General features: G+C 41.5%; 1 protein-coding gene across 2 annotated transcripts in view; it reads left to right on the forward strand.

Annotated features, from left to right (window-relative positions):
• The first annotated feature begins 91 nt into the window (after positions 1-91).
• fkbp16 (FKBP prolyl isomerase 16) overlaps positions 92-25,586 on the forward strand; it is a 26,696-nt gene continuing 1,201 nt past the window's right edge. For both annotated transcript variants that reach the window (XM_077595418.1, XM_077595417.1), the window contains exons 1-6: positions 92-866; positions 2,184-2,353; positions 3,455-3,543; positions 19,483-19,715; positions 21,365-21,537; positions 21,659-21,736. In XM_077595418.1, coding sequence (XP_077451544.1) covers positions 494-866; positions 2,184-2,353; positions 3,455-3,543; positions 19,483-19,715; positions 21,365-21,537; positions 21,659-21,736 — 1,116 coding nt within the window. In that variant the 5' untranslated portion in view covers positions 92-493. The remainder of the gene's footprint in view (positions 867-2,183; positions 2,354-3,454; positions 3,544-19,482; positions 19,716-21,364; positions 21,538-21,658; positions 21,737-25,586) is intronic.

Consider the following 25,586-nt stretch of genomic DNA (forward strand, 5'->3'; position numbering starts at 1 on the left):
TCTCATTGGTCAATCGCATTCATGGAAACATTATTGGGCGCAACGGTGAAGTCATTAAGAAGATTACAGACAGGCCAGATTAGGTTTTTCTCTTCTAATCCCGCAGATTAGTGCCAGCGCTAGCTAGCCGCTCGAGTGTGTTTTGCCGTGCTGCGTGATTTCTTTGCAATGATCATTTTTTTTGCGGGGGGTCTTGTCTTTGCCACGTAACCGCAGGATTTAGCCGACGCAAGCCGGGAGGTCAAAGTGCACCTAAACTACGGAAGGTGCACATTTGGGATTGAGATTTTTTGTTTTTTGACAGATTAAGCCAAGATTTGTGGATGTGCCTTCTAGAATTTAATGGAACGTCGCGTGATTTTTCTTTAATGTTACGTGATGGGATTATTCCGATGTTTTGGGAGGTTGTAGAAACAGCCACGGAATAACCAACCGATAGGATCATCTCATTCCGTAGACAAGCAGATGGTGTCCATCGCCCCGTGAACGAGACATGGAAATGGCGTCCCGTCGCGAGGAGCACGCGGACCCAACGTGGGAAGCCGTAGGGATGGAAGAGGAGCCCAATAAACCCGAGAAGGATCGAGACGAGAGCCCGGCAGGAGACGTGGCACCGGAGAACGGCCGGGGCAAAAGATGGTGCGCCGTGGAACGAGAAGAAGCCGAGACGCGGCGCGGCTGGCACGGGGAACTGAAGAAGACCAATAGCTGGAAGATGGTTCGATTCCAAGAACCGTCTTCGGAGGACGACCCGCTGGAAAAGGACAGTTCGTCAGAGAGTCTTTTTCCGGAATTTGCCTCGGAAGAGTGGACCGGCATCTCCTTTGAGAAGCTGTTTGGGAAGGAAGATTGGGAGTACATAACAGGTATCAATCTGGGGGGGGGCGACGGATGTCCGATCCATTTTGACTGGGAGGGGCCAATGAACGTGGTACTCGGACGTTTGGTCGCCGGACGTTTGGTCGCCGGACGTTTGGTCACCCGGACGTTTGGTCACCCGACGTTTGGTCGCCCGACGTCTGGTCGCCCGACGTCTGGTCGCCCGACGTCTGGTCGCCCGACGTCTGGTCGCCCGACGTTTGGTCGCCGGACATTTGGTCGCCGGACGTTTGGTCGCCCGGACGTTTGGTCGCCCGACGTTTGGTCGCTCGGACGTTTAGTCGCCTGGACGTTTGGTCGCCGGACATTTGGTCGCCGGACGTTTGGTCGCCCGGACGTTTGGTCGCTCGGACGCTTGGTCGCCCGGACGCTTGGTCGCCGGAAGTTTGGTCGCCGGAAGTTTGGTCGCCGGACGTTTGGTCGCCGGACGTTTGGTCGCCGGACGTTTGGTCGCCCGACGTTTGGTCGCCGGACATTTGGTCGCCGGACGTTTGGTCGCCCGGACGTTTGGTCGCCCGACGTTTGGTCGCCCGACGTTTGGTCGCTCGGACGTTTAGTCGCCTGGACGTTTGGTCGCCGGACATTTGGTCGCCGGACGTTTGGTCGCCCGGACGTTTGGTCGCTCGGACGCTTGGTCGCCCGGACGCTTGGTCGCCGGAAGTTTGGTCGCCGGAAGTTTGGTCGCCGGACGTTTGGTCGCCGGACGTTTGGTCGCCGGACGTTTGGTCGCCGGACGTTTGGTCGCCGGACGTTTGGTCGCCAGACGTTTGGTCGCTCGGACTTTTGGTCGCCAGAGGTTTGGTCGCCCGGACGTTTGGTCGCCGGACGTTTGGTCGCCGGACGTTTGGTCGCCGGACGTTTGGTCGCCGGACGTTTGGTCGCTCGGACTTTTGGTCGCCAGAGGTTTGGTCGCCCGGACGTTTGGTCGCCGGACGTTTGGTCGCCCGGACGTTTGGTAGCCGGACGTTTGGTCGCCGGACGTTTGGTCGCCGGACGTTTGGTTGGTCGCTGGACGTTTGGTCGCCGGACGTTTGGTCGCCGGACGCTTGGTCGCTGGATGTTTGACAACATGACAGAGAGTTTACTGTTGAAAGCAGCTTTCAAAATTATATTCATGAGAGAGAGAAAGAGTTTAATATCTAAATATCTACTGTTGAAACCAGCTCTCAAAATTATATTCACCCGGGCGACCAAACGTCCGGTCACGAATGAACGTTCGCCCCTCGCAGTCAAAATGGATGGGACGTCTAGTGCCGTCAATAGTACGGGAGCATTCGCTGACGGAGATGTTTTCTGTTGGTAAGATGACAAACTGCTGAGGAAAAAGGTGCAGAAGCCCGCCGGGCCCTCGGACCCTCGACCCATCTGGGGCCAGCAAGTGACTGTGAAAATGCAGGCTGTCCTGGAAGACCGCACTGTGGTGGAGAAGGACCACAAGTCGCTCTTTGTTATTGGGGAACGAGACGTAAACCAGGTAATGAAGAAATGTTCCCACCAAAATCAATATTGCGACAAATTTCCACGCTAATTAAACGATAGAATCTTCCCAGAGGGTGTTCAAAAATCAATTATTAAGACTCGCACAGATCCCTAACTTTTGAAACCATAGTTTATAGAACGTTTTGCCTCTGCATAGTTGACAGCGGTACACGGTCGATTGGTCGCTGGTCTTTTGGTCGCCGATCTTTTGGTTGCCGGTCTTTTTGTCGCCCGGAAGGTAAGTGATAATTACCATTTAAATCGTTGCTCAAATTCCCTAAATACAAACTGCGAATGACTATTTAGTCATACTTAATGCCCTAGTAATTATTAGGCTAAAGAAAAGCCCCAAACTCCCGGACTTTTATTGTTTTTTGTTGGAGAACTTGTTAAGACCCTGACTGACGGACGTAGCTTCTTAAAGGGACAACGCATGTACATACAAACTCTTCTACACTCACACGTCGGCTCAGTGAAAGTGCTCATGGCCATTGTTGGCTTTTATTTATGCATAGACCATGTTGTTTTACCTTGTTTTGTCGCCGGTCTTTTGGTCGTCGGTCTTTTGGTCGTCGGTCTTTTGGTCGCCGGTCTTTTGGTCGCCCGTTGTCACGGTCGAGGCGACCAAAAGACCGGCAACCAATCGACCGCACACTGTTGAAAGCCATGGCAACGGTTAGGTTTCTGGCAGAGGCCGTGCGTATCAATGGAAAACTGCAGCCGAGACTCGTTGTTTTTATCATGTGACAAAACCCACTGAAATGCTTCATCCTTTAAAAGCCTGGTGGGCCATCAGGCTTTTCTTACTCCAAGAAATAAAACATTTTATAACCAAATCTATTGTTTTAAGCGAGCCTTAATTCACGCACTTTCCATTCATTCCGATAAGGAAAGTTGGTTTGAGTCACGCTTGCTTTACAAAGCATGCTCACGCTACAAATTGAACTCATAAGTCAAGACACTGCTGTATTTGTTCTACTCCAGTGCGTACATTTGCCAACTTGAGGGATTCCAGGAAATCATTGGCAAGCTACATGTGCCTGCTGTCGGGCAACACACTGATTTACCGTTTGTATGTGTGTGTTTGTGTGTGTAGGCGCTGGAGGAGTGCGTCCTGTCCATGCACAAGGGCGAGATCACATTACTGCTGGCTGATTCCCAGTACGCATACGGGCTGGTGGGCAGGTAAGACCCTGTTTATGGTAAACACGGCGGAGTCGGGATGGCGCACTCGTGTTTTTATTCACAGACAGCCAAAGCGGGACGAGTTAGGCTCGGGCCCTGTTCTACCTGTTGCTCTAGGTTGAGGTTGAGGGGGAGGGTGGGTTGGGTTGGGGCGGGGGTCCTGTTTTTTTCCAGGGCAGTGGGGTTAATGAAGCATAAACAGCAGCAGATGGCTTCCGCCGAGTCCCATTGAGAGAGGCGGCCTATGTTTGTAACCTCCCAACCTGTGGGAGGACTCGACTCACATTACGACCAATGGCTCGGCTTTATAACCTTAACACCATTAAAGGGCCAGTATAAACATGGGCCAAGGTTGGTGTGACACCCTTGGAAATATTTGTTTAAAATGCCCTGTTTGCTTTAGATAACCTCCACAAATTAGGCCGAGACACCTGCCCAGATTTGAGGAAATATTAACTCGGGAATTAGCAAATTTTTCAGTCAATATCAGTTTATAGCTCGGGATACATTGGAAATCCGTGAACAAAAAAATAGGTGAAAGAAAGACGCAAACAGAGAAGCCATATATGTAAATATGGTAGTTATGAATTATTACCTATCTCGTCTTAAAATTTTAATCCAACATCCCAAACTTTTTGTGAGTAGTGGACAATCATGCTGTGTTTTTTTAAATGATAATTTACTGAAAATGTCCTTAAGACTTTAACCTTTTTGTCATTCTTGGACAGATTTCTTAGAATTAATCATAAGTTGCAAAATATTTCATCAAACAATGGATTTGAGGCAGAAGAAAGAAAGATTTAAAGTGGCAAAAAATCCACTGTATATGGATCTCAGCAAATAATTTCCTATATTTCATATAACTTTGCATTCAACAAAACAATTAAAATTATCCTACAGTTTTTTTTACAGCCGACTGATGGAAAAAAATGCATTTGCAAATATAACGTTCTTTATGTAAACCTCACCTTTGCAGAAAAATGATGATTTCAGTGGATAATAGTGATCAATTTAAAGATAAAGTCTCTTTTTTTTCTTGCTTCTCTTTGTCAACGTGGCCTTCCATTTTCCCGTGACAGCCAACTCGCCAATCCTGCATCAGTGTTTGAATCAACTCATACGCATTAGGGCAAAGTAAACATAATTAGGTCATTTTCAAACACTCCGCCATCTGCAATTTATGTTCGAAAATGAGTCCGCCCCCCCCCCCACAAGCTTAATAGCCCCCCAGTGGCACGTGCCTTTAAATGAAACCCACCACACTGCTGTCGTAAGCGCTAAATAAAAGCAGGAAATGTGGGTAAATGTGCTCCCCTGAGTGGCACATGCCCATTTAGGACTCCAAAGTCACATACTGTACACACCAAATCAAATCCACTCTCGATGTTGTGGGTAAACATTACCCAACACTTCACATCTGATAATTGCTGGTAACATTATGTCCAGATGTACTTTAGTCCCTGCTGTTTTTTTTAAAGTGCGTCGAGCTACTGTTTGTTGCATGCGTGTCTTTGCGATGTGCTGCATGTGTTTTAACACTCGTAAAAGTTGTGCTGGCCGAGTTTAGTTAATGATTGTTTTCCTGTGCCTGATTAGAATTGTGTGCTCTGGAGTCAAATGGAAACCAGAAGGCAGATGGCCTTTTAAAAATAGAGTAGATGACCATTTCAAACATGGATGTGGGATTCAGTTTAAATTATTATCTTTAAAGAGTCAAAGAAATTCAAAAATAATCAAGGACCCCAAAACATGTTGTGGCAATCCCACCCAAATTTGGAGGTTAGTGTTATGATATGTCTCTGATGTCATAACCTAGCTTACCAAAGCTATCAAAATGAAACTCTGTACCATATAGTCTACACACCCAAAAATGTTTGCAAGATTAGGTATTTCAAGTCAATCCGTTTCACTCGCAAGTTTTGAAGGTGAATCTGAAAAATCGAGTTAACGCGCAAAACTCAAAATTTTAAAAGAACAGTAATTCACAGTACATGAGTTAGCGGTAGCGCAACATACAGACAATTGAGCTAAACAAGCTAGCTGACTGGACTGTTCCCAGTGCACTTTTTTGGAAGGATTTCCGACTGCATACGATTTAACATTTTAAGTTCAGATGCCATGAAGACGAAATTAGCTCTCAAATCTGTCTGTTTGACACTATTTCCTAGTTATTCAACTCAAAACCAGGCAACGCCCTTTTTTCCCAACAATTCTGGTTGTGATGTCACAACCAGAAATGGTGACCATTTCTAGCTTCCTAGCACCACCATAGCTACTGAATGTTGGCAGAATGACAAAACAGCCAACATGAAAATAGAAATCTTATGGATAGCATACTAGCAGTAATCTGCAGCTCATTCTGGATGTGACATCATATTCCGTTTGGAGATTTTTGTGTGTGGGCGGAGTGGTTGTTTGTCTCCTTGTGCCCTGTGATTGGCTGGCCACCAATCCAGGGTCCAGCACCCCCCCCCCTCCTCCCACGACCCTAGTGAGGATAAAGCGGTTCAGAAAATGAGATTTTACTCTACTCCTTTCGTACTTTGAGGATCAATGAAATATTTTTTCCTCGTTGTTGATTGGTAGAAAATGTCCCATATGTATCACAGGCTGGAGTAGTTGGCAGCAATGTGTGCAGTAAATTTGGCAAATACAGGTTTGAGTTTGAATTTGTTAGTCCGAAAAAATCTGCCACTGTTGAAGGGGGCGCCGTTAAATCTGCGTGACATACGCCAAGCCTACGGTCCAAGCTGCGTGCCAATAAATGATATCTGTTCAATGTGAAATGCCGCCCAAGCGGTGTCATATTGGCGAGCTGTCAGCGGGCGTAAACAAAGGCTTAGCGACGAGGCGCTAACAGAGTTGTCGCTGGATTTTGACTCCGAGAACTGAGTGTGTGTGGCCCGACGTCCTACGGCACGGCTAATTAGACCGCCGGGATGCGTCATTGTTTAATTAACGTGTGGACAGACGACGTCGGCGATTTAATCACAATGTCATCGGCAGTGGATTGTGTGGATTATCAAGGGTCCGCTCGACATTTACTTGTAAACAGTTTCAATTTTTCTCCGTCAGCTCAGATGTGGATTACGTCTTTTTTACAGTTCTGAGATCAGGCTTCAATCCGCGTTGGGTTCCGAGCTTCCTGTGCGGGCCCTGGGCCTGCGTGGGTTTTCCTCGGGTACTCCGTTTTACTCCCACATCCCCAAAACACACATGCTCGACCGGTTGGACGTTCGAAATTGTCCTTAACTACGAGTGTGGATGATGAATGGTTGTCCGTTCGCTGTTTCCCGATTGGCTGAGATGGGCTCCGACACCCCCCGCGACCACTGTGAGGATAGGCGGTACGGAAAAAGAATGAAGTCATTCATACAAAATATCAACAAGAGCCAAAATGTGATACGTATCTACATATATGGTACTCGGTCGTTTGGTCGCCCGGAAGGTTATTGATAATTACCATTTAAATTGTTGCTCAAATTCCCTAAATACAAACTGCGAATGATTATTTAGTCATACTTAATGCCCTAGTAATTATTAGGCTAAAGAAAAGCTCCAAATTTGCCAGACTTTAATTGTTTTTTGTTGGAGAACTTGTTAAGACCCTGACTGAACTGACGTAGCTTCTTAAAGGGACAACGCATGTATACATACAAACTCTTCTACACTCACACGTCGGCTCAGTGAAACTGCTCAGGGCCATTGTTGGCTTTTATTGATGCGTAGACCGTGTTGTTTTACCTTGTTTTGTCGCCGGTCTTTTGGTCGCCGGTCTTTTGGTCGCCAGTTGTTTGGGTCCGGGCGACCAAAAGACGGCGACCAAAAGACCGGCGACCAAACGACCGCACACGATTTATATAGGTCTACATTTAAAAAAAATACTTTTGATCAAGGGTGTCAGACTCGGGTTGGTTCGCGGGCCGCTTTAACGTCAACTTGATTTCACGTGGGCCGGACCATTTTAGATATAATATTTAGATTTTTTTAAATAAATGGATTAAAAGAACTGGATTAAAAGCCCTGAATATTTATTTTTTTAATAGATTTAAAACAATGTTTATTTTATCTTTTTTTAAAACATATTTTTAGATTTTACAAAATGATTTTTGAACTAAAAACTGAAAAAATGGATTAAGAAATTACAATTATTTATTTAAAAGGGGGAAAATCAGGAAATGTAATATAAATCTATACTCTTCATTTTAATTTGATCCTAAAATAGAAAGTCGGCACTCATGATTTACTTTCCCGGGCCACACAAAATGATGCGGCGGGCCAGATTTGGCCCCCGGGCCCCCACTTTGACAAAATATAGTCTAAAATAGACGGTGATGTAACAAAGCATGGGTTCGAAATATGAGCATTTCTGTAGTCCGTAATATGTGAAGACTCAGTAAATGAATGAAGAAAAGCAAGGACCTCCTTTCTATGACCCCAAGGGTGATTTAGTTAGGTTGATCGCTGCAGAACAATGCAGATGTTTATAAAAGCCCTGTCAGACGTTTACTAGCATGATGGATGGCCCGCGTAGTATTCACAAAAGGGAGGTGGCACTATTCTTTGTTTAGAGATATGTCAAGACTAAAGTCATTTGTCGTGGACGCCTTTTGTTTAGCTTGAGATCAAATGTTAAATTACTGTATTTATTTGTAAGACCGTGCTAGTGTTTCAGTTTCTTTACAAAATCATTTCAAGATAAATCGTGGTTTGCCTCGTCCCGATGAAGCAATCGTGCCACATTGCTTGTTTAAACAAGACATTTTTGGCAAAATGCCATCACCGCATGCGATTCAGGGGGGTGTTCACACTTTTTACTGCCAGGTTAGCTTACACTTTAATTCTTAAACACTGGATCTGAATCAATTATGTTATTAATTTGGAACTAAATACTGAAATTCTACCCAGTTTGGATTTCAATGTCTTGCCATGTTTTGACCCTATGAGCGAATAAAGGGACTAGCGCCCTCTATTTTTAAATCTAAAAAAATGCAACAAAATGTAAGCTGAACTTAAGCTTCTTCTGCGGGTCGTAGTCAACGATTGTTCATCATTTGCAAATGTTTGGAAATGTGTCTGAAAGTGGCCGTACTGTCACTCGAATGTAAATTTTGTCAGATGCAGCCAATGAAAATAGGCCATCTGTTAAATCCCCTGCGATTAGAACCCGTTTCAAGGTTTAAGCAATAACGTACACCCCCAAACAACTTTACGTTCGTCGACCGTGTATGGTCGGTTGGTCGCCGGTCTTTTGGTCGCCGTCTTTTGGTCGCCGGTCTTTTGGTCGCGGTCTTTTGGTCACCCTGACCGCGACAACGGGCGACCAAAAGACCGGCGACCAAAAGACAGACGACCAAAAGACCGGTGACAAAACAAGGTAAAACAACACGGTCTACGCATCAATAAAAGACAACAATGGCCATTAGCAGTTTCACTGAGCCCACGTGTGAGTGTATAAGAGTTTGTATGTACATGCGTTGTCCCTTTAAGAAGCTACGTCCGTCAGGGTCTTAACAAGTTCTCCAACAAAAAACAATAAAAGTCCGGGAAATTTTGAGCTTTTCTTTAGCCTAATAATTACTAGACCATTAAGTATGACTAAATAGTCATTCGCAGTTTGTATTTAGGGAATTTGAGCAACGATTTAAATTGTAATTATCAATAACCTTCCGGGTGACCAAAAGACCGGCGACCAATCGACCGTGTACCTTCGTCGACTATCATATCGCCCGCAATCGAGCATTCAAAGTAAAATTCCGTCAAATAGTCTTTTTTATGACGCTATCGTATCTAAACTTCATTTTTTTGTACATCTTTAAATGCTACCATCTTCTTTGTGACGTTTCGCTCCCTTACATAATTTTCATTTTTATTATTATCATTTAAATGCCAGATTCAGCGCATGATCACTTTAGATTTTCGAAGCGGGCCTCCGTTCGCAGGATGCATTTGAGCTGAAATAACCCACGTTTTGCCAGAATAAATAGACTTTCTCAAGTGTCAGGTAAAACCACTTTGAAATGTGCTCCAAGCAAATCATTGTTGACACTCCTAAAGATGTTGGCAAGCGCAATCACCTTTCCGCGGCCTCTTGGACACGCCCATTTGTAGGGGTTGGGGGGGGGGGGGGGGGGGGGCGCTAAACCAAAAAGGTAGAACATCTTTACTTTAGCGATTGGATTTCACTTAGGCAAAACTTGTAGTCTTTTTTTTGGAAAATCAATTGAAACATTGGCATACATTTGGCTGTTAGCCAAAAACTTGTTTTTTCCCAGAAATTGGATCATTTTTCATACGTGTTGTGTGGGAAGTTGCTCCGAGACCAAAACCGATATAAGCCTGTAGTTTGTTGTTGTTGTTGTTGTCTGACTAAGCGGTGAAAGATGATGACCAATGAAAAGCTGTTAATAATGACATGAGAACTGCAACATCAGGGCTTTACCCAATAGTGCGCCAGTAAAGAAAATCCCTGGTTTAACATTTTCAGTTGATAACCGATTGCCATGATTTTGCCTCTAATCGGAACTTTGATCGTAAAGTGTCCTGGAATCATGTTCTTCAGGATCTAACCCACTTTCAATTTCGTATGTCAACTCGTCGCACGATAAACACAACGAGTCTCAACGACGATTTTCCATTGCGTCCTACGCCGCGTGCCAGAATTGCCCAAAAAGTGTCATCGGTTTCAACTATTCCGAGGCAAACCGTTACAAAAATCATTTTTCTCGCTCAATCGGAATGCATGATTTATTTTGGCTGTTTGACGAGATTCTCTGTTTGTAAAAAGTGGGATTTTTACGGTGATTCCATTGCTTCCAGTCAAAGCAGATTGACATCTAGCCCCATAAAATGTTAAATTCTCCCGTTTGTCATCCAGTCAAATTTCCACGAAGGCCTCGAAGGTTCTTACAAGCGTCCCATTAAGTTAAAAATAAGTTTGGTGGAATGGGGACGGCTGTATTTTGGCTGGTTTTCCACCTGGCCTAATCTCTGCGCTTGTTTACCTTTCTCCTCACCCCACGGCGGGCTTGCTTATCTCCACCATCGACTTTGGCTGGCCTGTAAAACAGGACGGCCTTCACTTCTAGCCACTTCTCCATTTCACAAGCGTGGGGTATTTAGTGCAAGCGTCAAATTTATTTGAATAACTTATTTTTGGAGCAGTCCACCCACCAGCGGGCCGAGCCGGCTTTGTGGAGTGCGACCACAGTGCGTTTCTGTTTGCATTAGCTTATTTTGGAAAGTCGATTAGTGCTTAGTTTTGTCAAGTAAGTGGTAAGAATTTATTTTCAGTCCAAATGTTACTCATGAATGCGAAGATAGAGCATTTTAATTTTGGAGCTGCTTTGGACTCTGCTTGACTTTTCACGCGTTATTAAGTTAACGATAGGTCTCGTGGTAATACGAACACCGATCCGACGAGTTTTGTCGTCGTGTGATAATTCGTCATAAGATCAATGCATGATTTATTCGTTCATTAGGTTAAACTAATAGAGCTGATGAAAGTCTTGTGATGGAAGGCAAAAGTGACGGCAAGCAAACCCTCATTTTACATCTGATGAATGACCCGCATTGACGCTCAACTTGTCGCAACTTCTTTGCCCCGCGTTAGCTTTGGATTTAAATATTGGCCGGCATTTTGATCCATTGGAACTATCTGGAGGACAAAAATGGCAGCGTGCTACCTCCAAAGTGCCACGTTAGAATGTCACAATGGACATGCGACGACGTACGAGTGACTAACCGCCAACAAGTGATGAGCGACGGGGAGTTGCCGGGCAACCCCTGAGCCGTCGTGCGTCCTTCCTCATTTGTAACTACAGAAAAACAGGAGCAGATGGAGCAGATAGTGGATGTTACGCACTATAACATGCTTGAGGGAAAAAATCATTTTTAGCCAACGCGTCGCAAGTTTGTCCTCTATCTTACTTTGTGTAAATAGAAAGAACAGGGGAAATGGCAAAAGTGGATTTGCTCTGGAGGGACAACCCGCCGAGAGTGTAGAAGTACTAGTAGTAGTAGTAGTAGTAGTAGTAGTGGCTGCAGTGGGAGTGGTGGTAGTAGCAGTAGTAGTAGTGGTGGTAGTAGTATTGGTGGTAGTAGTAGTAGTAGTAGTGGTAGTAGTCGTAGTAGTAGTGGTAGTAGTCGCAGCAGTGGTAGTAGCGGTAGTAGAAGTGGTAGTAGTAGTAGTGGTAGTAGCGGTAGTAGAAGTGGTAGTAGTAGTAGTGGTAGTAGCGGTAGTAGAAGTGGTAGTAGTAGTAAAAGTAGTGGTGGTAGTAGTAGTAGTGGTGGTGGTAGTAGTAGAGTAGTAGTGGTGGTAGTAGTAGTAGTAGTGGTGGTAGTAGTAGTAGTGGTGGTAGTAGTAGTGGTGGTAGTAGTCTTAGTAGTAGTGGTAGTAGTAGTAGTGATAGTAGTCACAGCAGTGGTAGTAGCGGTAGAAGTGGTAGGAGTAGTAGTAGTGGTAGTAGGGATAGTAGTCACAGCAGTGGTAGTAGCGGTAGAAGTGGTAGGAGGAGGAGTAGTGGTAGTAGTGGTAGTAGTAGTATTTGTAGTAGTAGTATTTGTAGTAGTAGTAGTAGTCGCAGCAGTAGTAGTAGTAGTCGCAGCAGTGGTAGTAGCGGTAGTAGAAGTGGTAGTAGTAGTAGTAGTGATAGTAGTCGCAGCAGTGGTAGTAGCGGTAGTAGAAGTGGTAGTAGTAGTAGTAGTAGTAGTAGTGGTGGTGGTAGTAATGGTAGTAGTGGTGGTAGTAATGGTCATAGTAGTAGTTGTAGTAGTAGTAGTTGTAGTTGTAGTATTAGTAGTAATAGTAGTAGTGGTAGTAGTAGTAGTGGTTGTAGTAGCAGTAGTAGTAATAGTAGTAGTAGTGGTTGTAGTAGCAGTAGTAGTAATAGTAGTAGTAGTTGTTGTTATATATGAAAAGCTGTTATGTTAACAGACGCCTATTTAGCCTGTAGTTCTTCATTTTACTATTGTCACTTTAATGTATGGTTGTTCTTGGTTTTCTGTTAAGATGAAAATGTGTCCTTCCAAAAAATGAGATTTTTACTTCAGTGCAACTTATATATATATATATATATATATATATATATATATATATATATATATATATATATATATATATATATATATATATATATGTTTTATTCCCCCTCTTCATTGTGTATTCTTTGGCTGATGTGACTTATAGTCAGAAAGTACAGTGTATGCAACATATTTGTAAAAATCAATGGCAATAAGAGTCATTGTAAATAAAATGAATTGTCCCATGTCTACATTATATTTTGCTAGTTCCTGTCATGAACTAGTGTAGCTCAAAGTCATGATGATCTTTGGTGGTGATTTAGACAAGTAAAAGAACCTTGAGGTCTGTGACACTGAAAAAAAAAATCCCCCTCAAAACTCCACAAACGTATTGACTGACTATACTGTCGTTTTCAGAGCACAACAATTACATTGTGGTTATGATTTTATGCGTGGCAAATGATCATCCTTTCCGGAACTGCACTTTTGAGTACTTCAGGTGTCACGTTGTGTGTTGCTGTAGTCGATAATGTTGTCGTAAGTGCAGGAAAGTGTAGCGGCTACGTGTGCGAGGTGACCAGGTGCTGCCTCCGAGGACGGGAAACGCTCTCACTCGAAATGTTTGAGCGTGAGTCATCCTCTCGAGACGTCACGACTACGTCATCGCTCGTTTGGGAAATCACACGCAAACGCGCACACATTGCGGGAAAAGTCAGAATTTTATGAACTTTCAAAAGACTGGACGTCCACAATTGTTCTGGGCTTTATACTTAAACTGAAACACTCGTACAAGCTTCTTTAAAAAAAAAAAATATTGTTGTGATACTAAAATTGCTTCTCATCTATTATTTGTGGATGGTGGCTCTCCCAGTCCAAATAGATTGGACACCTAGCTCAATCAGTCGCACTGACAGATGAGCATTCAAAGCGTTTTTGGGCTGTCTTACGAACTTACAATGTTTAAAAATATATTACGAAAACACTTATTTTTAATATCCTTGTACACCTTGATTATTTATTTTCCCCTTTGTACTACAGTGGTACCTCGACATACGAGCTTAATGCGTTCCAGGACTGAGATCGTATGTTGAGCTTTTCGTAACTTGAGCGGACGTTTCCCATTGAAATGAACTAAAAACAAATTAATTCGTTCCAACCCTCTGAAAAAACACCAAAAACAGGATATTGGATTGGAAAAAATGTTTTATTTCTTCTCATTCGCCATTTATTAACAAAGTAACACATAACTAGTGGTTTAATAGTAATAAAATGTGATTAATAGAACTAGAATTAGACGCATTTTGCGGAGGATACACAGATGGACATAGAGGCAGGCGGGGGCGGGGTTTCGGGGGACTTTATCCATGGCAACGTACTCGTAACCGAACAAACAAATTTAAATGAACTTGGATTAATATATACAGACACACTCAAACATACCTTTAATGTAACTTTACACAAAACTGAATTCTAATTTTGTATTAATCTTTTGTTACCTTCGTTTTCCGGGTTAGCGGTTTGCCACGCCTCCACCCTCACGTTCGCTATCGATGGGCTGTTTGCTGTTGTATTCCCTTCAAAATATTCCGAAAATGATGCACACAAATGTCCTCACAATCGGATAACGCACGACCACTTGCCAACGAGAAGTAGTCTTGAATGAGCGATCGCGGAAGCTAACAGTCTAAGGAAGGAATAACAGCTTACCCACGTATTGATTGTGGGTAATGAAGTTTTATTCTGAGAAAGGGTGCCATTGCCTATCAGTGTTGTGTGCACGAGTATACTTCATTACCCAGAAAGCCCTCTTTTTGCCCGCGCATGCACATTGTGCGTTTCCTGGTCGAAACTCGTCTGAATAAATCGTTCAGTGCTCGTAGATATCTGTTATACACGAAAGAGATGCGGCAAAAAAGACAGTGCGCTACAATGATAAACAGCCTCTCATGTCATGGCCACCTGGCTTGGTCGCATCACGAAATTTTGATCGGATCTAGGGCGAATTATCCGATCGAAATTTTCCTCGTACCACGAGCATGTCGTAGGTAGAGCTGATCGTAGGTCGAGGTACCACTGTACTTAAAAAAATCCTTCCGGCTTTATTAATACACCTTAAAAACCCCAATCTTCTGAAAACGACGAAATCGGGCCTGATTTCCGATCATGTAATCTGATTGGGTACATCTCTCTGATTTTTAAAAATTTATTTGTCTCAGGGCTGATAAATTACATGATTATCCAGTCGTGTCCGGGCGCTCGTAGTTCATTTTGAACTGGTGCCGATTTAGTGGTGTGCAAGATGTCATTTTGAAATATGTTCCAGATGGTCCCTCATTCACAAGGACGTCACAACAAAACAGTGGCGAAGCACGCACGCTACACGCCTACAAATGGATGTTTTGTTCAAGTTATTTTTTTGCGAGAGGACATTGCAGGGACGCACGCACGTCGACGCACGCAGACGCACAGACGTCAACGTGACGTCACCGGTGACACCGCACGCTTTGGCCTCTGTTGCTTTTCTCTGTGGTCAATTTGCAAGGCGACGCTAATCAGATGATGGTGACATTTTCTCCACGGGAGTTATCTGGCCCGACACCGCGTGAATGCTTGCGCTGAGTCAAATGGAAATTCATTTGATCAATATCTTTTTCTGACATTTATTTCTCTCTGCTATATGAAGTCATTTGCTGTCTCAAATACTAAATGTTGCCACCACGCACGCGCTTTGCAAACGACATACTTTGATATTTTGGCACGGTTAATGTCATACTTTTAAGGAGCCTCGATGAGTGTAGAGTAAGTAGCATGTAGCATAGTGTCTTTAACGTATATATTTTTCCCGTGTTCAACAAGTTCAGGGGTTGCCGAAAACCACCCCAAAAAACAAAGATCACTCTAATGCCTGAAGAAATTATATGTACATATCTTGCACTCTGAATAAGAACGAGCTAAACTAGTCAGGAAATGCACAAAGCGGAAAAAAACATATTCTAAGTCGCACTGTACGTATGAATAAGTTACTTCTGTGTGTGTGTGTATGTCTCATCATTTTGATTTAATTTGATTTACTTAATAGATTAGATTAGATTAGATCACTTTATTCATTCCGTATTCGGGAAATTTCATTGTCACAGTAGCAAGAGGGCGAGAATACAGACACAGCAAAAGACATTTTAGACATAAATAAATAAATATATAAATAAAAAAAAATTACATAAATAAATATATATAAATAAAGAAATATTACATAAATAAATATATATAAATAAATGAATAAATATATAAATATATTAAAAAAAATTTTTTTAAAAAACATAAACTAATTAAAAAATGAATACATAAATAAAAAATAAATAAGGGGAGTACATATATATACCTATTAATGAACATAATTTAACTTCAACCTGCACAAGTGACGAAATATGGAAATTAGCCTTCTGTTATAATCGTACATATTTATACGTGTGTTCATTAATATGTACTATAGCTTTATTAAATCATCGTCAATTTGCTTTTTTCAGGGGTGTTTTTTTATTTATATTTATAAGAAACCAAAAAAAACCATTAGTTATTAAAGTAACAATAAAATGGAGCACAATAGACAAAATAGGCACTTGTTAATGAAACATTAAGTTTTTTTTAACTTAAAAAACACTATAGAAAGCCACAATTGGAGATTATTTCACTGGCCTTTAGAGGGCAGTGTCTACCTTTCAGGAGTTAATACCACAGAAAGGGTTTTGAAAGTCCAAATAATATGAAATCGACTCCATAAAAACCACACTGTTGCTACATGGCACCACATTACCGTACCGCCCTCGATTGGACTCTCGGAGTCACCAAGCTTGACGGAGTAGCAACAGTACCTAAGCGGCGGCGGGTAGCTTTCGCCAAAGGTCAATTTGCTAGGCGAGTAGCCTCGGGCCCAGATCGGATTCAATTTAACAGGATCAGGAAATCTGACGCAGATTATACGGAGACTTTTCAGAAGCGGAAGCGTGGGGACTTCCTTCCCCTGCCGCGGGAGCAAACGCAAACAAATAGAAGAGGGAAGCACACGGCGAGGAAGCGCCTATTTTTTTTTTTGTCGGACTCCTCCGACGGGAGGTTGTTTTTCCGGAAAATTGGTCAGTGTGGCAGCGTGCGAGGAAAAACAGCTGTGACGTCTCACCCAGGCCGGGCGGGATTACGGCTAAGCTCCTTTACGCGGATGTAGCGCTGCCGCACGCCGACCCGAGTCAAAACAGACGCCAGGCGCACACGCCTTGGCGCATTCGTGCGTCAACATCCCGTTGAATGAGAGGAACAAGGCCGGCCTTTTTGGGGGGGGGGGGGACTGAAATACCCCATTGGCGACGCTAGATGTCCAAAAAATAGCATTAACAATTTTGATTCCAACTTCCGCTTTCCGCTTTATCAACTAATAAAAGCTCTTTAACGTCATGAATGGAAACATTGGATTTATTTTTAACAAATGGCCGTCCAAAATGTATGACCGTCCTTCCTTTAATCCCTCAAGCTTCTCTGGACACATTTATGAGTGCATATTCGTGTGGCATCCAGGTGGTAACCATAGAAACCAGCATCTCTGGCCTTTGGAGTGGAGCGCCTGACGTCAGAGTGAGCACCAATTTCCTCCGAGGGTCTTTTTCCCTTTCAGCCAGAGCGGCAGGGGGTCCGCGGCGTTGAGTCAGACAGAGCACCCTCGTAAATCTTAGCGAGGACGTCTGCCTAAGGTTGTCGCCAGCCCGCTTACCATAAACACAACGGGGAGAAAAACGTCAAAGATTACAAGGGGATACTGGTGTGTAATTCGGTGTCTTTGAGGCCAGTCTGTAAAAATGGAGACGTGGAAATAGAGTTTTAGCTTATCATTTTACTTTTTGCTTTAAAAAGACAGATGTTGGGATTATTGTTGCTACCTTTTTTGCCCGTAAAAGTTATCAAATTGACATTTTTGAAGGTGTCTCAACTGAATTAATCAGCGTGCTACTGGAAATGCTAAAGTTTTGCTAATAGTTTGGCTAACTGGTTAGCAAAAACACCACCTAAAGCTAGTTTGACCAATGCTAGGCTGTAAGAGATTTCAATAGAGAAATATATAAAAATTCATTCATTTTCCGCTCCACTTATTTTGACATGGGTTCTGGGGGTGCCGGAGCCTATCCCAGCGGCATGACATCATAGCCGAGCTTTCACCATATTGCGTAACGAAATGATAAGAGCGGAGAAAAACAAGAGAGATAACAAACAACAGCATTTATTTCTTTAAATTGAGCAACATCTGCATATTTTTATTTATTTACATTTTAACATTTCAATATAACTTGTTTCATACTTAAAGGAAATGCCCACTCTACCCTCTAGTTTAAAAAAAAAATATTTCTATATTTTTTTAAGAATAAAATACTATTATATTAGTAAAAATATTACTTAAATATTTTTATAAAAACAAATTTCATCAAATTAAAATGAATACACATGAATGCTTTCTAGATCATTTGCTGCAGATAAATGAGTGTTTTGTTATTGTTTTTTTTAAAGAAAGAATCCAAAATATTTTCTAGTATATTTAATGTCATTAATGAATCCTATTTTCTCCAATTTTACAGTTTGCAACACACCTGCACGTGTTTTGCCTTTTTCAATCAATGATAACGATGAAAGCTTTTGTAATTAATAATTGAATAAAAACAATTCCTACCACACCCTTTAAACACAGATATTTGAAAATGTTTTTTAGGACTCGCCTTTAAAGACAAACACACAAACATTTCTAATCTTAGTCTGATGCACATTCCATTGCCATTGCATAATGCTAAAAGAACAATTCATTCATTTGGCCACGCCCATACGCAATCTTGACTTGTTATTTCTGTAAAAAGACATTCGTACATGTGGGAAAGAATCGCGGTTCAAAGCCGGCACGAACTGACGTCCAAACTGTGGCTCGTGGGCCAATTTTGGCCTTGAGCCCAGTTTTTATTGGCCCGCAACAAATGATGAAAATATCCTTATAGATGGCTGGTTTCAGAAGTGTAATTATATATATCTTTTGATTACTTTTTGCTGCCTACTTGGATCATTCTATTGAATTTAATGGCTTACATCAACATGACAACAACAACACCCTAAAATCTATCAAAAAGAACATTTATATGTATATATATATATATATATGTATATGTGTATATGTATATATATACTTCAGAGCACGCTTATTTATATATATATTTATTCATGTGTTTATTTATTAACCTACTTATTACCTATCTATTTATGTCTAAAATGCCTTTCCTATTTCTGCATCCTCACCCTCTTGCTACTGTGACAACAAAATTTCCCGAATACGGGATGAACAAAGTTATCCAATCCAATCCAATAATCCTAATAAAGCGTGATTTATGGGTGTGTGAGTGTGTGTATGTTAAGATTCTCTCGCTATCTTTGTCCAAACCGTGCAACGTAGAGAGTTGACATTTTTTATGGTGGCTAGAAAGGGCTGTCGGATCCTAATAGATGAGTGATTCACCTTCTCTAAGTTTGTAAACTCCATCTTTTATTTGTTAAACCCCCATTTTTCAAAAGAGATTTTTTTAAAAGCGCAACAATTGTCTTTTGGTTCTAAACAAGCAGGTTGGACCGGTTAGGTGTGTGTGTGTGTGCGTGCAACGTTGCTTTTATAACAATTAGCCAATAAGAAGTTGGATTAACGGTCCAGCATCAGCCCCAAGCAAGCGTGTCTTCAGGAAGTTAACTAGCTTAGTGCATCTATTGATCCAGACAAACTCACTCATTGATTTTTTTTTATAAGCCATCGTGACCAAGGGGGGGGGGGCATTTAGCTCATTGGTTAAACACTTGCCCTTCTGTCGCAATATTGATCGGGATGCTCGTGTGTTTTGTTTTTTCCAGAGAGCCTGACATCCCCGCCTGGGCTCCCCTGCTCTACCAGTTGCAGCTGTTGGACATCGCGGACAAAGCCGATCCGCTGAATTTGCCCGTTTCGGATCGCATCCGCATTGGAAACCAGAAGCGAGAGCGAGGGAACTTCCATTTCCAGAGAGAAGAATACAGCATGGCCGCCCGGGCCTACTGCCTGGCTCTGGACGTGCTGACCACTTGCGAAAGCCCTCGTGGAAATTCAGGTACAATTCCATTCACACGCCAAGCCACCGTATTTTAAGAAAGACAATGAACCGATGAATAAAAATCCCCGAATAGCACAACCCCAGGTTAAATGGATTCTGCCAACCAGCCACATTATTAATCCCAATATCATATTTGCCAGCCACAACAATCAAAAGCGAGTATTACTGTGCTAACTGTGCCTAATTGTTTCTGCATAATCGACTGCTATATTATTCTTAATGCCACTAATGGTCGCTAGGGAGGCCCGCGTGGGCTCCCAGGAACACGGCGCCGTCGACCCCCGCTTGAACTGCATCGTAATTGGCTAATGATGTGCGGGGAGACGACGGGCGAACTCACTCAGGAGTTTTCGATCCGTGGCATCAAGATCACATCGTTAACAAAAATGAGAAGATACCAAGAAGGAACACGCATCACAAACATAAAAAAAGCAGACACGTGCGTTGTAAAAAAGGCAAGTCACAGTTGTAAGAGTATTTCACTGGCCACTAGGGGGCAGGCTCTACCTCTGGGAGTTAAATGATAGTACAAAGAGCTTTTGAAAAGACCAAATACCGTATTTTCACGACTATAAGGCGCACATAAAAGTCTTAAATGTTCTCCAAAATAGACAGGGCGCCTTATAATCCAGTGCGCTTTATATATGGACCAATACTAAAATTGTTATCACGATAAAATCAAATAAATCAGTCGATAGGGTACACATCCTCTACAGCTCTCACAACTACGACAAGCAGCCCCCGACTCAACTATTTTCTCGTAGAAAAAGTACTGCGCAGTGACTGCTGGGATATGTAGTTCTTTTGGCAATACACCCAATGGATTGTGGCCTGGATATCGACATCAACACAGCTTGACGAAGGGTGGCAGGCAGCGCCGGGCTAGTTACGCTAGCTAGTAGCTAGCTACTATTTGCAAATGGATTGTGGCCTGGCGATCGGCATCAACACAGCCTTGTGAAGCATGGAAGACAGCCCCGGAATAGTTACGCTAGCTACTAGCTAGCTACTATTTGCGAATGGATTGTGGCCGCCTGGACCAACGTATAAAACTCAGCGTTTTCGATGACTCATTTGGACAATTGTTTAATTCGGACACAGAAAATGAGGACTTTGATGGATTTGTAGGTGATGATGACGTGAGTAAGTTGTAAAATGGCTAAATAAAGTACAACCCAACTCAGTTTTGCTTCCATTGCCTTTTTAAAAACGTGTTTTTAGCGTGTGGGTGTAGCGTGCAAGAACTATATATCCCAGCAGTCACTGCGCACCGGAAACCGAAAATAGAGTCTGGGGCTGCTTCCGGTAGCCAGCGCTATTGCGGTTCGATATGCATCCATATATAATATATAATATATATGCGTAAAAAAAAACGGTGCGTCCTTTGTGTGTTTAAAATATAGAAATAGCACTCGTTATTGACACTGCGGCTAAAAATACGATGCACCATATAGTCGTGAAAATACGGTATTATTAAATAGACACCATTACATGGCGGAAGGCCTTGGAACCTATCAACCGCCATAAACGATTCACACTCGTATTCTCTCATGAATGGCGCCGTATTAACCGTTGCGCTGCTAGGCTCGCTAACAAGAGCTCCTTAGCGGCGCCCGGCCGCTTTCACTTTAATCGTGAATTCTCAGGTGACGGCGGCGAGCAGGAAGAGCGGGAAGTGCGCGACTACAGGGTGAAGTGCTTGAACAACCTGGCCACGGCTCAGCTCAAACTGGACAAGTACAACGAGGCGCTGCACGCCAGCCGCGACGTCCTGGCCCTCGATCCAAACAACGTCAAGTCTCTCTATCGGGCGGGAAAGGTGAGCTCGCGCTGACTTTGTGGATCGGGAAAGGGTCGAGTCCATGTTTTCCAAATGACCCACTCAGTCAGGATTTTGCTGCTTTCGTGGTATACACCTGAACTTGAATTTTTTTTTTCAGATCCTTTCAGACTTGAGCCAATACAAAGAGGCCATGGAGCTCCTCAAAAGGGCATTGAAACTGGAACCCACCACCAAGGTGAGACAAAACAAAACCCACACAAGAGAATGAGTTCAAAGTTGATCATTTTAGTGTAAAACAGGTAGTGTCCAAACGACCGTTAGTTTTTGGAATATTGCTTGCACAAGAGGCTTGGGTTCAACCTACATTTTTTGCACTTCACAGATTCAGCACTAGATAGAGATAGTCCCTACAGGGCTGCTCCATTAGCCCAAGTAAATTCAATTAGGAAAACTTTCAAATGTATATATTCAAAAAATGCCTTATTATATATTGTCTTTTCATACTATACTATGTCGTTTTTTAAAGAAAAAAAAGCCTTGCTATACTATGTCGTTTTTTAGGAAAAAAAGCCTTGCTATACTATGTCGTTTTTTAAAGAAAAAAAGCCTTACTATACTATGTTGTTTTTTTTTAAGAAAAAAGCCTTACTATACTATGTTGTTTTTTTTAAAGAAAAAAGCCTTACTATAATATGTTGTTTTTTAAAGAAAAAAGCCTTACTATACTATGTTGTTTTTTAAAGAAAAAAGCCTTACTATACTATGTCGTTTTTTTAAGAAAAAAGCCTTACTATACTATGTCGTTTTTAAAGAAAAAAAAAGCCTTACTATACTATGTCGTTTTTAAAGAAAAAAAAGCCTTACTATACTATGTCGTTTTTTAAAAAGAAAAAAGCCTTACTATACTATGTCGTTTTTTAAAAAGAAAAAAGCCTTACTATACTATGTTTTTTTTTAAAGAAAAAATGCTTACTATAATATGTTGTTTTAAAAAAAAGCCTTACTATACTATGTCATTTTTTAAAGGGAAAAAGCCTTACTATACTATGTCGTTTTTTTAAGAAAAAAGCCTTACTAAACTATGTCGTTTTTAAAGAAAAAAAAGCCTTACTATACTATGTTGTTTTTTTAAAGAAAAAAGCCTTACTATAATATGTCGTTTTTAAAGGAAAAAAAGCCTTACTATACTATGTCGTTTTTAAGGGGAAAAAGCCTTACTATACTATGTCGTTTTTTTTAAAGAAAAAAGCCTTACTATAATATGTTGTTTTTTTAAAGAAAAAAGCCTTACTATACTATGTTGTTTTTTAAAGAAAAAAGCCTTACTATACTATGTCGTTTTTTAAAGAAAAAAGCCTTACTATACTGTCGTTTTTTTAGGGAAAAAAAGCCTTACTATACTATGTCGTTTTTTAAGGGAAAAATGCCTTACTATACTATGTTGTTTTTTTAAGAAAAAAGCCTTACTATACTATGTCGTTTTTAAAAAGAAAAAAGCCTTACTATACTATGTCGTTTTTTAAAGGGAAGAAAGCCTTACTATACTATGTTGTTTTTTAAAGAAAAAAGCCTTACTATACTATGTCGTCTTTTAAGAAAAACGCTTTACTGTACATTGTACAGTAAAGCGTTTTTCTTAAAAGACGACATAGTATAGTAAGGCTTTTTTTCGTAAAAAACGACATAGTATAGGCTTTTTTCTTTAAAGATGACATAGTATAGTAAGGCTTATTTTCTTTAAAAACGACACAGTATAGTAAGGCTTTTTTGTCTTTAAAAACGACATAGTATAGTAAGGCTTTTTATTTACAAAAAAGACCATGTATAGTAAGGCTTTTTTCTTAAAAAAATGACCATGTATAGTAAGGCTTTTTTGTTTAAAAAAGACCATGTATAGTAAGGCTTTTTTTCTTAAAAAACGACATAGTATAGTAAGGCTTTTTATTTACAAAAAAGACCATGTATAGTAAGGCTTTTTTCTTAAAAAATGACCATGTATAGTAAGGCTTTTTTGTTTAAAAAAGACCATGTATAGTAAGGCTTTTTTTCCTAAAAAAACGACATAGTATAGTATGGCTTTTTTCCCCTAAAAAAACGACATAGTATAGCATGGCTTTTTTTTCTTGAAAAACGACATAGTATAGTATGGCTTTTTTTCTTAAAAAACGACATAGTATAGTAAGGCTTTTTTTCTTAAAAAACGACATAGTATAGTATGGCTTTTCCCCCCTAAAAAACGACATAGTATAGCATGGCTTTTTTTTCTTGAAAAACGACATAGTAGAGGAAGGCTTTTTCCCTAAAAAACGACATAGTGTAGTATGGCTTTCCCCCCTAAAAAACGACATAGTATAGTATGGCTTTTTTCCTTTAAAAAACGACATAGTATAGTAAGGCTTTTTTTCCTAAAAAACGACATAGTATAGCATGGCTTTTTTTCTTGAAAAACGACATAGTAGAGGAAGCCTTTTTTTTTCATAAAAAACGATATTGTATAGTAAGGCTTCTTTTCTTAAAAAACGACGTAGTATAGTAAGGCTTTTTTTCTTTAAAAAATGACATAGCAAGTAAGGCTAAGAGAGTCGGAGAATAAATCTGACTTCTGATTCTTCACCTTCTAGTTGTTGCTGTGGTCCACTGGCAAAATCATTGGGTCAGAACATGAGGCGGGAATCAGGAGTGAGTTCAATTCCACTCGTTGTAATTCTCAAATTGTTTATTGAGGTAATGAAAAGGATAAATACAACTTCCAACTTAACTGTGGTGCAGTGGCAAAGACAATGGGTCAGAACTTCAGGTGGACTCAAGTTCAAATCAGAAGTGAGTTTGATTCCACTCTTTGCAATTCTCAAATTCTTTACTGAGGTGATGAAAAGGATAAATATAACTTCCAATCAAATCATTTCAGAAGACACTGTGGTCCAGTGGCAAGAACAATGGGTTGAAATTGAAGTTGGGCACAAGTTCAAATCTGGAGTGAGTTCAAGTCCACTCTTTGCAAATCTCAAATTGTTTATTGAGGTGATGAAAATGATAAATATAACTTCCAATCATCTCATTTCAGAAGTCACTATGGTCCAGTGGCAAAGACAATGGGTCAGACAGACCTCAAGTTAGTGGATTTGACTGCCATGTGGGAAATGGGGTTCGAATCCCGCTCTCGTTTGACTAATCACTACACTAGTAGTTCAGTAAATGGGTAATCCTTTTTTCATTCAAATAAAGACTTAGTCATTTTTTTCAGCAAAACAATATTTCCGGTCAGCCTTCGGCTGACCGGAAGACAGTTGGGAGGGGGGGGGTTCCTGGTGGTGTTCGACAGTCGGCCTTCGGCCGACTGCCGACACCATACAGTCGTTGACTGGCGACACCGGGACGTGAACCCTCGACACCCACGTCGCAGGCAGGTGACTTACCCACTGCACCACGAGGCGGCCCGCCTTTACATAATTGGAAGTTATATTTATCCTTTTCATTACTTAAAGAAACAATTTGAGAATTGCAAAGAATGGAATTGAACTCATTCCTGATTTGAACTTGAGTCCACCTGAAGTTCTGACCCATTGTCTTTGCCACTGGACCACAGTGACTTCTGAAATGATGTGATTGGAAGTTATATTTATCCTTTTCATTACCTCAATAAACAATTTGTGAATTGCAAAGAGTGGAATTGAACTCACTCCTGATTTGAACTTGAGTCCACCAGAAGTTCTGACCGTTTGTCTTTGCAACTGGACCACAGTGACTTCTGAAATGATGTGATTGGAAGTTATATCTATCCTTTTCATTACCTCAATAAACAATTTGTGAATTGCAAAGAGTGGAATTGAACTCACTCCTGATTCCCACCTCAAGTTCTGAACCAATATTTTTGCCACTGGACCACAGCAATAACTAGGAGAAGAATCAGAAGTCAGATTTATTCTCCGACTTTCTTAGCCTTACTATACTATGTCGATTTTTTAAAGAAAAAAGCCTTACTATATACTGACGCTCCCCTACTTACGAACAACGGTACATACGAACATGTCTGCAAATTGCGTTTAAGTCCAAAAATGTTCGCAAGTCCAATTTTGTATGCGTGT

Source organism: Stigmatopora argus, chromosome 3 (assembly GCF_051989625.1).
Source record: "Stigmatopora argus isolate UIUO_Sarg chromosome 3, RoL_Sarg_1.0, whole genome shotgun sequence".
In the NCBI taxonomy this organism is placed as follows: domain Eukaryota; kingdom Metazoa; phylum Chordata; class Actinopteri; order Syngnathiformes; family Syngnathidae; genus Stigmatopora; species Stigmatopora argus.